The sequence below is a fragment of the Dendrobates tinctorius genome, unplaced genomic scaffold (assembly GCF_039654945.1).
Source record: "Dendrobates tinctorius isolate UK_male_01 unplaced genomic scaffold, ASM3965494v1 ptg000197l, whole genome shotgun sequence".
Taxonomy (NCBI): domain Eukaryota; kingdom Metazoa; phylum Chordata; class Amphibia; order Anura; family Dendrobatidae; genus Dendrobates; species Dendrobates tinctorius.
Genome location: NW_027361864.1, coordinates 4,587,568 through 4,601,589, shown reverse-complemented (window position 1 = coordinate 4,601,589; position 14,022 = coordinate 4,587,568). Strand labels below are relative to the sequence as shown.

The 14,022-nt window shown below is 45.3% G+C and overlaps 1 protein-coding gene across 5 annotated transcripts in view; it reads right to left on the bottom strand.

Moving 5' to 3' along the window:
* Positions 1 to 14,022, bottom strand: part of LOC141056383 (phospholipid-transporting ATPase ID-like) — a 241,249-nt gene that overhangs the window by 98,535 nt on the left and 128,692 nt on the right. For all 5 annotated transcript variants that reach the window (XM_073553157.1, XM_073553155.1, XM_073553159.1 and 2 more), the window contains one exon: positions 12,947 to 13,060. In XM_073553157.1, the coding sequence (XP_073409258.1) occupies positions 12,947 to 13,060 (114 nt within the window). The remainder of the gene's footprint in view (positions 1 to 12,946; positions 13,061 to 14,022) is intronic.

Genomic DNA, 14,022 nt, shown 5'->3' with positions numbered 1-14,022 from the left:
TACATTCACAAATCTGATGGCAGCCATCTGGTATCAGTCAATAACGTCCTGATGCAATTGTGACAGCTTAGCTGATCCTCCATGATTTACTGCCCTTTCTTTTCTGTACAGTGTGATGCTCCGTATGGAGAGCCTAGGGGGACGGAGTGACATTAAACTTCCAGCAGTGTGACAAACTAATAGAATGTTGTTAAACACAACTTTTCTTTTGGGGGTACGTTGAGTTTTATATGCAGAGTTTCCTCATAGACTAACATTAGATGCGTAAAATCTGAGTGGAACCCACCCGTAGAATGAGCGTCACTTTTTTTAAACTGCTTTGAGGTTTCCAGTTTCCGAAGTCTGAGGAAGTTAAAAGAAGTTGCAAAAGATGGGACATGTCCACAGCGATGCCATGTTTACATTCTGTACATTCTGTTCATTGTTTGCTGCGGTTTCGCAACGCTTTTTCAAGTGGATTCCAAGGAGCAATTCCCCTGAAAAAGACGTCATGTGCACATTCCCCTGAGGTGGATTCCTCTTGAAAAACTTGTGGTTTTTGAACAACTTTAAAAACTCAGGTGTAGCATAGCCAAACGCTGCGGTTCCCAAATGCAGTCAGAAAAAAAATAAAAAGCAAACATGTGCATGAAATATCTAAGTAATTGCTTTTGCTGTAAAAGGCAGCTTTTTTTCTGCAAAAAAAAAGGCAACAAAAAAAAGTTGCATCTGAACATATCCTAAGAGTATGGGCAGACTGAGTTTTCCTAGGAGTCTTTTGCAGCAGGAAAAACTGCTAATATTGATTTATATTGCTGTTCCAGTTTACACTGTATCTTTACATCTAAAAATGTGTTAGGATCAGTAAAGTCTGCCCCATTGGGGGACGAGATGCACTTTATTATAAGGCCGGTTTCACTTGTCAGTGCCTCCGGTACGTGTAGTGACAGTTTTGTCACGTACCGGAGACACTGCTACAGGTAGACACATTAACATGAATGGTTCTCTGCACATGTCAGCGTGTTTAAATGGACCCCCGGTCCGTGTGCAAAATTCGGAGACATGTCAGTGTTTGTGGTAGCACACGGTCCGCAAAACATGCTGAACACAGCACACGGAGAACAGTTCACACTGTCCTCCATGTTCACGGACAGCTGCCGGGGAAGAAGCAGTTACTGTAAGCCGCTGTTCCCTGGTGGGTGGTGCTGAACGCGGTTGTCATTCTTCTCTCCTGCTCTTCCGGCAACAGTGAGCAGGAGAGAAGAATGAATGAAAACCCGACATGGGGTCCCCCTCTGTTTGTGAACCAACCCGGCAAAACTCACAGCTGGGGGCTGCTGTTCTCAGACTGGTAAGGGGCCATTGATCTTGGCCCCTTCACAGCCTAAAAAAAGCATCCCCCAGCTGCCCAGAAAAGGCGCAACTATTATATGATCCTATTCTGGAGCTTCGTTGAGTTCTTCCCACTTGCCCTGTAGCTGGTGGCAAGTGGGGTCATAAGGGGTTAATAATAATAAAGTAACTTGGCACTCAACTATTAAGTGAAGTTTTTATTTATGTGCAGTCCTACAAAAAGACGTTTCGGCCTACACTTGGCCTTCGTCAGCCCGACTGCTGTCTATATAGTATGTCCACGAGCAAAATAATTTTTTTGTAAGTTCCTGCTTCCAAATATGGTGTAGGCATATAGCAGGCTTCCAACTACCCTTAAGGTGTGCTGTGCTGGTAATTCAATTAGATGCAATATATTCCATAAGGAATGAGGAGAGGTTCCCGCTGGATTGCTGAAGCAATTTGCCTGTGGAAGATGTCTGTACTGAGACCGGTGTAAAAATGTACCTGTAGAAAATGTCTGTACTGAGACCGGTAGCAAAAGGCCCGTATGGGGCATATAATAGTAGCTTGCAGGTGAGACCGGCAGCCTAAGGGTAATATGGGGTTTATAGAAGTAGGTTGCAAGTGTGCAGGGCTGAACGCGGTATCCACCACTGTTTGGAAGTGGGGTCATAAGGGGTTAATGTCACCTTTCTATTGTAAGGTGACAATAAGCCCGGCTTAGTAATGGAGAGGTGTCAATAAGACACCTATCCATTACTAATCTTAGAGTTATTCAAGGGTTAAGTAAACACACACACAATAAGAACAAAGTATTTTAATGAAAGAATACAACACACACACACACAGTGTTTAAAGCTTTATTATGCTCCTAATTCCATATCAACGCCATTGTTCTCCTGTAAACAATTATAAAATAATAAACCAACAATATCCATACCTGTCCAGCGCTCAGTCAAGTCCCACAGCGTAAATTCATCCGGGGGTTAATCAGTTTACAGACGGAGCTCTGCTAATGCGACCGCTCTGACTGTAAACTACTAGTGAATGAATGGAAGCAGTGCGCACAGGCTCTGTGACATCACTGCTAGTTACTTATTGACACCTCTCTATTACTAATCCGGGCTTAATGTCACCTTACAATAGAAAGGTGACATTAACCCCTTATTACCCCACTTGCCACCGCTACAGGGCAAGTGGGAAGAACCCAACAAAGCTCCAGAATAGGCGCAAAACCAGGGGAAGAGTCTTGAGGAGATCATTTGCATATTCCCAGTGCCTTCTGGGATAAGTGAAGAGTCTCCGCGAGCTCAACGATCACTGGGTTTTGGCCGTTGCAGCTGAAAAGAGGAAATCGGAAAACCAGGGGAAGAGTCTTGAGGAGATCATTTGCATATTCCCAGTGCCTTCTGGGATAAGTGAAGAGTCTCCGCGAGCTCAACGATCACTGGGTTTTGGCCGTTGCAGCTGAAAAGAGGAAATCGGAAAACCAGGGGAAGAGTCTTGAGGAGATCATTTGCATATTCCCAGTGCCTTCTGGGATAAGTGAAGAGTTTCCGCGAGCTCAACGATCACTGGGTTTTGGCCGTTGCAGCTGAAAAGAGGAAATCGGAAAACCAGGGGAAGAGTCTTGAGGAGATCAATTGCATATTCCCAGTGCCTTCTGGGATAAGTGAAGAGTCTCCGCGAGCTCAACGATCACTGGGTTTTGGCCGTTGCAGCTGAAAAGAGGAAATCGGAAAACCAGGGGAAGAGTCTTGAGGAGATCAATTGCATATTCCCAGTGCCTTCTGGGATAAGTGAAGAGTCTCCGCGAGCTCAACGATCACTGGGTTTTGGCCGTTGCAGCTGAAAAGAGGAAATCGGAAAACCAGGGGAAGAGTCTTGAGGAGATCATTTGCATATTCCCAGTGCCTTCTGGGATAAGTGAAGAGTCTCCGCGAGCTCAACGATCACTGGGTTTTGGCCGTTGCAGCTGAAAAGAGGAAATCGGAAAACCAGGGGAAGAGTCTTGAGGAGATCAATTGCATATTCCCAGTGCCTTCTGGGATAAGTGAAGAGTCTCCGCGAGCTCAACGATCACTGGGTTTTGGCCGTTGCAGCTGAAAAGAGGAAATCGGAAAACCAGGGGAAGAGTCTTGAGGAGATCAATTGCATATTCCCAGTGCCTTCTGGGATAAGTGAAGAGTCTCCGCGAGCTCAACGATCACTGGGTTTTGGCCGTTGCAGCTGAAAAGAGGAAATCGGAAAACCAGGGGAAGAGTCTTGAGGAGATCAATTGCATATTCCCAGTGCCTTCTGGGATAAGTGAAGAGTCTCCGCGAGCTCAACGATCACTGGGTTTTGGCCGTTGCAGCTGAAAAGAGGAAATCGGAAAACCAGGGGAAGAGTCTTGAGGAGATCATTTGCATATTCCCAGTGCCTTCTGGGATAAGTGAAGAGTCTCCGCGAGCTCAACGATCACTGGGTTTTGGCCGTTGCAGCTGAAAAGAGGAAATCGGAAAACCAGGGGAAGAGTCTTGAGGAGATCATTTGCATATTCCCAGTGCCTTCTGGGATAAGTGAAAAGTCTCCGCGAGCTCAACGATCACTGGGTTTTGGCCGTTGCAGCTGAAAAGAGGAAATCGGAAAACCAGGGGAAGAGTCTTGAGGAGATCATTTGCATATTCCCAGTGCCTTCTGGGATAAGTGAAGAGTCTCCGCGAGCTCAACGATCACTGGGTTTTGGCCGTTGCAGCTGAAAAGAGGAAATCGGAAAACCAGGGGAAGAGTCTTGAGGAGATCAATTGCATATTCCCAGTGCCTTCTGGGATAAGTGAAGAGTCTCCGCGAGCTCAACGATCACTGGGTTTTGGCCGTTGCAGCTGAAAAGAGGAAATCGGAAAACCAGGGGAAGAGTCTTGAGGAGATCATTTGCATATTCCCAGTGCCTTCTGGGATAAGTGAAGAGTCTCCGCGAGCTCAACGATCACTGGGTTTTGGCCGTTGCAGCTGAAAAGAGGAAATCGGAAAACCAGGGGAAGAGTCTTGAGGAGATCAATTGCATATTCCCAGTGCCTTCTGGGATAAGTGAAGAGTCTCCGCGAGCTCAACGATCACTGGGTTTTGGCCGTTGCAGCTGAAAAGAGGAAATCGGAAAACCAGGGGAAGAGTCTTGAGGAGATCAATTGCATATTCCCAGTGCCTTCTGGGATAAGTGAAGAGTCTCCGCGAGCTCAACGATCACTGGGTTTTGGCCGTTGCAGCTGAAAAGAGGAAATCGGAAAACCAGGGGAAGAGTCTTGAGGAGATCATTTGCATATTCCCAGTGCCTTCTGGGATAAGTGAAGAGTCTCCGCGAGCTCAACGATCACTGGGTTTTGGCCGTTGCAGCTGAAAAGAGGAAATCGGAAAACCAGGGGAAGAGTCTTGAGGAGATCAATTGCATATTCTCAGTGCCTTCTGGGATAAGTGAAGAGTCTCCGCGAGCTCAACGATCACTGGGTTTTGGCCGTTGCAGCTGAAAAGAGGAAATCGGAAAACCAGGGGAAGAGTCTTGAGGAGATCATTTGCATATTCCCAGTGCCTTCTGGGATAAGTGAAGAGTCTCCGCGAGCTCAACGATCACTGGGTTTTGGCCGTTGCAGCTGAAAAGAGGAAATCGGAAAACCAGGGGAAGAGTCTTGAGGAGATCATTTGCATATTCCCAGTGCCTTCTGGGATAAGTGAAGAGTCTCCGCGAGCTCAACGATCACTGGGTTTTGGCCGTTGCAGCTGAAAAGAGGAAATCGGAAAACCAGGGGAAGAGTCTTGAGGAGATCATTTGCATATTCCCAGTGCCTTCTGGGATAAGTGAAGAGTCTCCGCGAGCTCAACGATCACTGGGTTTTGGCCGTTGCAGCTGAAAAGAGGAAATCGGAAAACCAGGGGAAGAGTCTTGAGGAGATCAATTGCATATTCCCAGTGCCTTCTGGGATAAGTGAAGAGTCTCCGCGAGCTCAACGATCACTGGGTTTTGGCCGTTGCAGCTGAAAAGAGGAAATCGGAAAACCAGGGGAAGAGTCTTGAGGAGATCATTTGCATATTCCCAGTGCCTTCTGGGATAAGTGAAGAGTCTCCGCGAGCTCAACGATCACTGGGTTTTGGCCGTTGCAGCTGAAAAGAGGAAATCGGAAAACCAGGGGAAGAGTCTTGAGGAGATCATTTGCATATTCCCAGTGCCTTCTGGGATAAGTGAAGAGTCTCCGCGAGCTCAACGATCACTGGGTTTTGGCCGTTGCAGCTGAAAAGAGGAAATCGGAAAACCAGGGGAAGAGTCTTGAGGAGATCAATTGCATATTCCCAGTGCCTTCTGGGATAAGTGAAGAGTCTCCGCGAGCTCAACGATCACTGGGTTTTGGCCGTTGCAGCTGAAAAGAGGAAATCGGAAAACCAGGGGAAGAGTCTTGAGGAGATCATTTGCATATTCCCAGTGCCTTCTGGGATAAGTGAAGAGTCTCCGCGAGCTCAACGATCACTGGGTTTTGGCCGTTGCAGCTGAAAAGAGGAAATCGGAAAACCAGGGGAAGAGTCTTGAGGAGATCATTTGCATATTCCCAGTGCCTTCTGGGATAAGTGAAGAGTCTCCGCGAGCTCAACGATCACTGGGTTTTGGCCGTTGCAGCTGAAAAGAGGAAATCGGAAAACCAGGGGAAGAGTCTTGAGGAGATCATTTGCATATTCCCAGTGCCTTCTGGGATAAGTGAAGAGTCTCCGCGAGCTCAACGATCACTGGGTTTTGGCCGTTGCAGCTGAAAAGAGGAAATCGGAAAACCAGGGGAAGAGTCTTGAGGAGATCAATTGCATATTCCCAGTGCCTTCTGGGATAAGTGAAGAGTCTCCGCGAGCTCAACGATCACTGGGTTTTGGCCGTTGCAGCTGAAAAGAGGAAATCGGAAAACCAGGGGAAGAGTCTTGAGGAGATCATTTGCATATTCCCAGTGCCTTCTGGGATAAGTGAAGAGTCTCCGCGAGCTCAACGATCACTGGGTTTTGGCCGTTGCAGCTGAAAAGAGGAAATCGGAAAACCAGGGGAAGAGTCTTGAGGAGATCAATTGCATATTCCCAGTGCCTTCTGGGATAAGTGAAGAGTCTCCGAGAGCTCAACGATCACTGGGTTTTGGCCGTTGCAGCTGAAAAGAGGAAATCGGAAAACCAGGGGAAGAGTCTTGAGGAGATCATTTGCATATTCCCAGTGCCTTCTGGGATAAGTGAAGAGTCTCCGCGAGCTCAACGATCACTGGGTTTTGGCCGTTGCAGCTGAAAAGAGGAAATCGGAAAACCAGGGGAAGAGTCTTGAGGAGATCATTTGCATATTCCCAGTGCCTTCTGGGATAAGTGAAGAGTCTCCGCGAGCTCAACGATCACTGGGTTTTGGCCGTTGCAGCTGAAAAGAGGAAATCGGAAAACCAGGGGAAGAGTCTTGAGGAGATCATTTGCATATTCCCAGTGCCTTCTGGGATAAGTGAAGAGTCTCCGCGAGCTCAACGATCACTGGGTTTTGGCCGTTGCAGCTGAAAAGAGGAAATCGGAAAACCAGGGGAAGAGTCTTGAGGAGATCAATTGCATATTCCCAGTGCCTTCTGGGATAAGTGAAGAGTCTCCGAGAGCTCAACGATCACTGGGTTTTGGCCGTTGCAGCTGAAAAGAGGAAATCGGAAAACCAGGGGAAGAGTCTTGAGGAGATCATTTGCATATTCCCAGTGCCTTCTGGGATAAGTGAAGAGTCTCCGCGAGCTCAACGATCACTGGGTTTTGGCCGTTGCAGCTGAAAAGAGGAAATCGGAAAACCAGGGGAAGAGTCTTGAGGAGATCATTTGCATATTCCCAGTGCCTTCTGGGATAAGTGAAGAGTCTCCGCGAGCTCAACGATCACTGGGTTTTGGCCGTTGCAGCTGAAAAGAGGAAATCGGAAAACCAGGGGAAGAGTCTTGAGGAGATCATTTGCATATTCCCAGTGCCTTCTGGGATAAGTGAAGAGTCTCCGCGAGCTCAACGATCACTGGGTTTTGGCCGTTGCAGCTGAAAAGAGGAAATCGGAAAACCAGGGGAAGAGTCTTGAGGAGATCATTTGCATATTCCCAGTGCCTTCTGGGATAAGTGAAGAGTCTCCGCGAGCTCAACGATCACTGGGTTTTGGCCGTTGCAGCTGAAAAGAGGAAATCGGAAAACCAGGGGAAGAGTCTTGAGGAGATCAATTGCATATTCCCAGTGCCTTCTGGGATAAGTGAAGAGTCTCCGAGAGCTCAACGATCACTGGGTTTTGGCCGTTGCAGCTGAAAAGAGGAAATCGGAAAACCAGGGGAAGAGTCTTGAGGAGATCATTTGCATATTCCCAGTGCCTTCTGGGATAAGTGAAGAGTCTCCGCGAGCTCAACGATCACTGGGTTTTGGCCGTTGCAGCTGAAAAGAGGAAATCGGAAAACCAGGGGAAGAGTCTTGAGGAGATCATTTGCATATTCCCAGTGCCTTCTGGGATAAGTGAAGAGTCTCCGCGAGCTCAACGATCACTGGGTTTTGGCCGTTGCAGCTGAAAAGAGGAAATCGGAAAACCAGGGGAAGAGTCTTGAGGAGATCATTTGCATATTCCCAGTGCCTTCTGGGATAAGTGAAGAGTCTCCGCGAGCTCAACGATCACTGGGTTTTGGCCGTTGCAGCTGAAAAGAGGAAATCGGAAAACCAGGGGAAGAGTCTTGAGGAGATCATTTGCATATTCCCAGTGCCTTCTGGGATAAGTGAAGAGTCTCCGCGAGCTCAACGATCACTGGGTTTTGGCCGTTGCAGCTGAAAAGAGGAAATCGGAAAAACCGCGCGCCTATAGGCGCGCGAAATTTGGCTCATCTTTCATCGTTTTTAAGAAATCTCAAGATGGAAGAGGCCAGGAGCCATTTGGTGAGCTGCATTTCTTGCTACATGTTCACAGACTTACCAGTGGAAAAGCCAAACTTCACATGCCACAAATGCAAGCTTGTGTCCCTGTTGGAGGAAAAGTTGCAAAATCTCGAAGAGAGGTTAGCTACGTTCAAGATCATTAAGGAAGGTGAAGAGTTCTTGGACAGAGCAGAATTATCTCTTCATGTTACAGAAAGAGAAGAAATTCGAAGTGCACCTGAAGAAACAGAGGAATGGAGACATGTGACCCAGAGAAGCAGGAGGATCAGGAGGCAGTCAGCACCCATACTGCTCAGAAACCAGTACCAGGCTCTCACGCAGGAAAACGATGAAGAAATACATCAGGATAAGACTTTGCCAACAAACAGCAACCTTGTACGCCCTCAGAGTCCTCCTGGATGGAGAAAGAAAAATGTTGTGAAGAAGAAACGGAGAGTGGTGGTCATGGGGGATTCCCTGCTGAGAGGAACAGAGGCCGCTATCTGCAGACCGGATATAACTACAAGAGAAATGTGCTGTCTTCCAGGTGCAAAAATTAAAGATGTGTCTGACAGGATATCAGGACTCTTCAGACCTACAGATGACTACCCATTCCTGCTACTACATGTGGGGACAAATGACACCGCAAGAAACGACCTGGAAACCATCTGCAGAGACTTTGAAGACTTAGGCAAGAAAGTGAAAGAACTGGGAGCGCAGGTGGTCTTCTCTTCCATCCTCCCAGTGGATGGCCATGGAACAAGGAGGTGGAATAAGATTCTGCAGGTGAACAACTGGCTACGTCGATGGTGCCGTCAGCAACGATTTGGATTTCTGGATCACGGAGTGAACTACTTATACGATGGACTACTTGCTAGAGATGGGGTGCACCTTACGAAGACTGGAAAGCATGTATTTGGAAGTCGCCTTGCTACACTTGTAAGGAGAGCTTTAAACTAGAACAACATGGGAAGGGAAGCAAAAGACCAGAAAAAGCCATACACCTGACAAATGCTATTGAGAACTCTGCTATTAGAAGTGGAAAGGAAGAACAAAGACGAAAGAATCTAATTAATAAAAATATTGGAGAAAGAGAAACCAATCACAAACTAAAATGTTTCTATACTAATGCACAAAGCATGGGCAACAAACAAGGAGAATTGGAACTACTAACACAGGAAAAGAAATATGATGTAATTGGAATCACTGAAACTTGGTGGGACAATACACATGATTGGAATACAAGACTAGAAGGATACAACTTATTTGCAAGAAACAGACTTGATAAACGAGGAGGGGGTGTCGCATTGTATGTTCGAAACGCGTATATCTGCACAGAGATTGAAGCTTCAGAGACTGGGAGTTCTGTGGAAACTGTTTGGGTAAGAATACAAGGACAGAACAATGGAAAGGACACCATTGTAGGCATTTACTACAGGCCGCCTGTGCAAGCCGAAGATATAGATGAACTCTTTATGCATCAGATGGCCAAGTTCTCCAAAAAATATGACATAGTTGTCATGGGAGATTTCAACTATCCAGACATTTGTTGGGAATCTCTCTCAGGCAAAACTAACAGGTCAAGGAAATTCTTATCCTCTCTTGCTGACAACTTTATCTTCCAAAAGGTAAGGGAGAAAACAAGGGGAACTGCTACCTTGGATCTAATCCTTATAAACAGGGAGGAAATGGTTGAGGAGGTAAAAGTGGCTGGGACCCTAGGAGGTAGCGACCATGCTATTTTAGAATTTTGGATAACTAGAGGTGGAAGACCTGTGAAGACTCAGACGTCAAGGTTAGATTTCAGAAAGGCAGATTTTAAGGGATTCAGAAAGAGAATTGGAGGGATCCAATGGCTGGATATCCTTAAAGACAAAAATGTCCAGGAAGGATGGGAAATCTTGAAAAATGAAATTCTCAAAGCACAGTTGTTAACAATTCCGAAAAGAGGGAAGAATAGGAAGCATTTAAGGAAACCAGGATGGATGAACACAGAACTTAAGCACATGCTAAAAAGGAAGAAAAAAATGTTTATAAAATGGAAAGAGGGAGGCATATCTAAAGAAGAATATAATGCTGTCTGCAGAACCTGCAGGGCACAAATCAGATTAGCTAAAGCTGAAAATGAACTGAGGCTTGCAAGAGATGTCAAAAGCAATAATAAAGGATTTTGGGGATATGTCAAAAGTAAAAGAAAAGTCAAAGAGGCTATAGGATTTTTACAGGATGAAAATGATGAAATTGGTAAGACAGGATGTTGAGAAGGCTGAACTTTTAAATTCCTATTTTGCATCTGTTTTCTCTCAGAAAGGAAATGCAACATCAACTGTTATTCACTGTCCTATTAAGGGAATAGAAGAATCCAGGATATCTATAAACAGAAAGATAGTGAGGAAACACTTAGCTAACCTAAATGAATTCAAGTCTCCAGGTCCAGATGAATTACACCCAAGAGTACTGAAGGAGATAGCAGAAGAAATTTTTGAACCCCTCTCCATAATCTTTGAAAATTCTTGGAGAACAGGAGAAGTGCCAGAAGACTGGAGAAGAGCAAATGATGTTCCTATCTTCAAAAAGGGGAAGAAGGTGGACCCAGGCAACTATAGGCCGGTGAGTCTGACTTCTATACCAGGAAAGATCTTTGAACAAATTATTAAACAACATGTATGTCAATACCTGGATAAGAATGAAGTGATTAAACGGAGTCAGCATGGGTTTGTAACTAATAAGTCATGTCAGACTAACTTAATTTCCTTCTATGACGGTATCACTGATTGGGTGGATCAAGGAAATGCTGTAGATATAGTATATCTTGACTTCAGCAAAGCATTTGACAAAGTCTCTCATACAATCCTTATTGAAAAAATGACTAAGTATGGAATGGACAAGGCAACTGTTAGGTGGATTCATAACTGGCTTAGTGATCGGACCCAAAGAGTGGTCGTAAATGGCTGCACATCCAGTTGGAAGAATGTCTCAAGTGGGGTACCACAGGGCTCTGTCCTGGGCCCTGTATTGTTCAACATCTTTATCAATGATTTAGATGAAGGAATTGAGGGTAAACTGATTAAATTTGCTGATGACACAAAGCTAGGAGGGATAGCTAATACTAGAGAAGAGAGAGAGAGGATTCAAAAAGATTTAAATAAACTGGAGAAGTGGGCAGCAACTAACAGAATGGTTTTTAACAGGGAGAAATGCAAAGTACTACATCTGGGCAATAAAAATGAAAAAAGCATATATAGAATGGGAGGAATAGGGCTAAGTGACAGCACATGTGAAAAAGACTTGGGTATACTAATAGATCACAGACTGAATATGAGTCAACAGTGTGATGCAGCAGCAAAAAAGGCAAATGCAATTCTAGGATGTATTAACAGAAGCATACAGTCTAGATCACGTGAAGTCATTATTTCCCTCTACTCCTCTTTGGTCAGACCTCATCTGGAATATTGTGTCCAGTTTTGGGCACCACATTTTAAAAAAGACATCAACAAACTGGAGCAAGTTCAGAAAAGAGCGACCAGAATGGTGACCGGTCTGCAAACCCTGTCTTATGAGGAAAGGTTGCAGGATTTGGGAATGTTTAGTTTGCAAAAGAGAAGACTGAGAGGAGACTTAATAGCTGTCTACAAATATCTAAAGGGCTGTCACATTGTAGAAGGATCAACTTTATTCTCATTTGCACAAGGAAAGACTAGAAGCAATGGGATGAAACTGAATGGGAAGAGACACAGATTAGATATTAGAAAAAACTTTTTGACAGTTAGAGTGATCAATGAGTGGAACAGGCTGCCACGAGAAGTGGTGAGTTCTCCTTCAATGGAAGTCTTCAAACAGAGGCTGGACAGACATCTGACTGGGATGATTTAGCGAATCCTGCTTTGAGCAGGGGGTTGGACCAGATGGCCCAGGAGGTCCCTTCCAACTCTACGATTCTATGATTCTATGATTCTATGATCTAATAGATGACAGCGGCGTTCAGCACCAGCCGTCGGGGAACAGCGCTTGCTGTAGCACTTCCTCCCCGGTGGCCGTCCGTGTGGTCCTGATGTGGCACACGGTTGCCACACGGATGTACCACGTATCCACACGGACAGCTCCAGTACCGTTTTTTCCGGTACCGGAATTATCTGGACGTGTGAGACTGCCATAACACTGAGGAAAGTTTAACTAAATTTATTAACCAGTGAATGACTCTTTATAGATTTCTTGTGAAGCCCATGCACCATAAATAGAAAACTGCAGGTAAGTGGCATTGATTTTCGTCATAAGGACGAAGTCAGATGGTCATATAACTAGGACCGAGATCGGGCTACAATACACGGACTGGCCGGCGGGTCTACCCACCTGAGCATGACAGGTTCATAGAAATATATGGAGCTGTCACGCTTGGTTAGGGAGACCCATCGGCCTGTCCGTGCATTGTGATCCGATCTCGATCTGATTTATACGGCATTCTGACCGCACCTTAATTGACACTAATTTTTGGCATATGTGACAGTAAATCTGTGAGTCCATGAGCAGCCTCATCCCCTCCAGCTGAGACCCCTCCACTCTTTAGGCAAGAAGTAAAGGAGTTGGAAAGGAATCCAAAAATAAAATAAAACAATTTTGAGCAAGTAGGGTTTTTGACCCCCAAAAATATGAGGCTTTCCAACAGTCAAAAACTAGAGCATCATAATTACATGTCAGGACACCGGGCTCCATAATGAGCCCAACAATATCGAAAATAAATGCTCACCTGCAGAATCAGGAGGAAGACGAAATAGGCGTTGGCCACTCGCTGGAATTGCTCGAAGAGGTTGAGGGGCAGGAAGGTAAAAACATTGTATTTGGAAGTCTTGATTTCATTGGTCTGGAATTAAAATAAGTAAATATATAAACAGATAAATTAATAAGCATGGAAATACCATAAACAGAAAAATCAATAGGCAAATAAATAAATAATAAAAATGAAAAGGTAAATAAACAGATAAATAAGGAGCCTCTTACACATTGTGAATTTCACCCAACACAATAACCTCTCTGTAGACAACCATGACTGAATTCTTCCCACCATACGTGATACAAGAAATCTTGTGTTATGACTAGAAACAAGACGGGTGGCTCAGGGGTTCACCCTGCCAATCATCGGCCGCTGGGTCCGCACAACAGCTGCATGGAGATTCCATGTTCTGCCATGTTGTTTTTCATCTGGATTCTCCAGTTTAGGCTACATTAAAAAAAAAAAAATCACATTTTCCATCAGGGCGCTCTCTGCGTGCATTGGACTGCACACGGACCAATGTTAGTCAAGTGCACATAAGCGGTGCGTCCCTGTTGAAAAAGTCTCAACAATGCTTCAGTGATGGTAACAGATACTGCACCTATGATAGCCACATCCACAACACGTGGACTCGACTTGTCAGGTAATGGCAATGTAGAGGCTTTTAAATCGACATTAAAGTCACCTTTCTTATCCTAAGTGCCCAAGGAACCATCTACTGTATATTGTCTCCTTCTTTTACTAGAGTCTGTCAAGCAGTGAGTTTCAGAAGAGTCACCTAGCCTAGACTGCTTTGTCCCAGTTTGGAGGCAGCTGACGACAGTAGAAATCTCTGACACTGCTTAGTTTGCAATAGAGTCCTTCCCTGAGCCTCATCTTAGGATCTCGGGGAACTATTTAATTTTCTTTCAGATTTGCAAAATGTCAGAATATTTAATAGAGGAATAAAAAAAAAACAACTCAGGCCCTTTTCACATTTGTTCTTCCCCACATTCAGTCGGGGTTACGTCCAAACCCCCCGCAAGTCGAAATTTGGTGTATACGCCGACGGT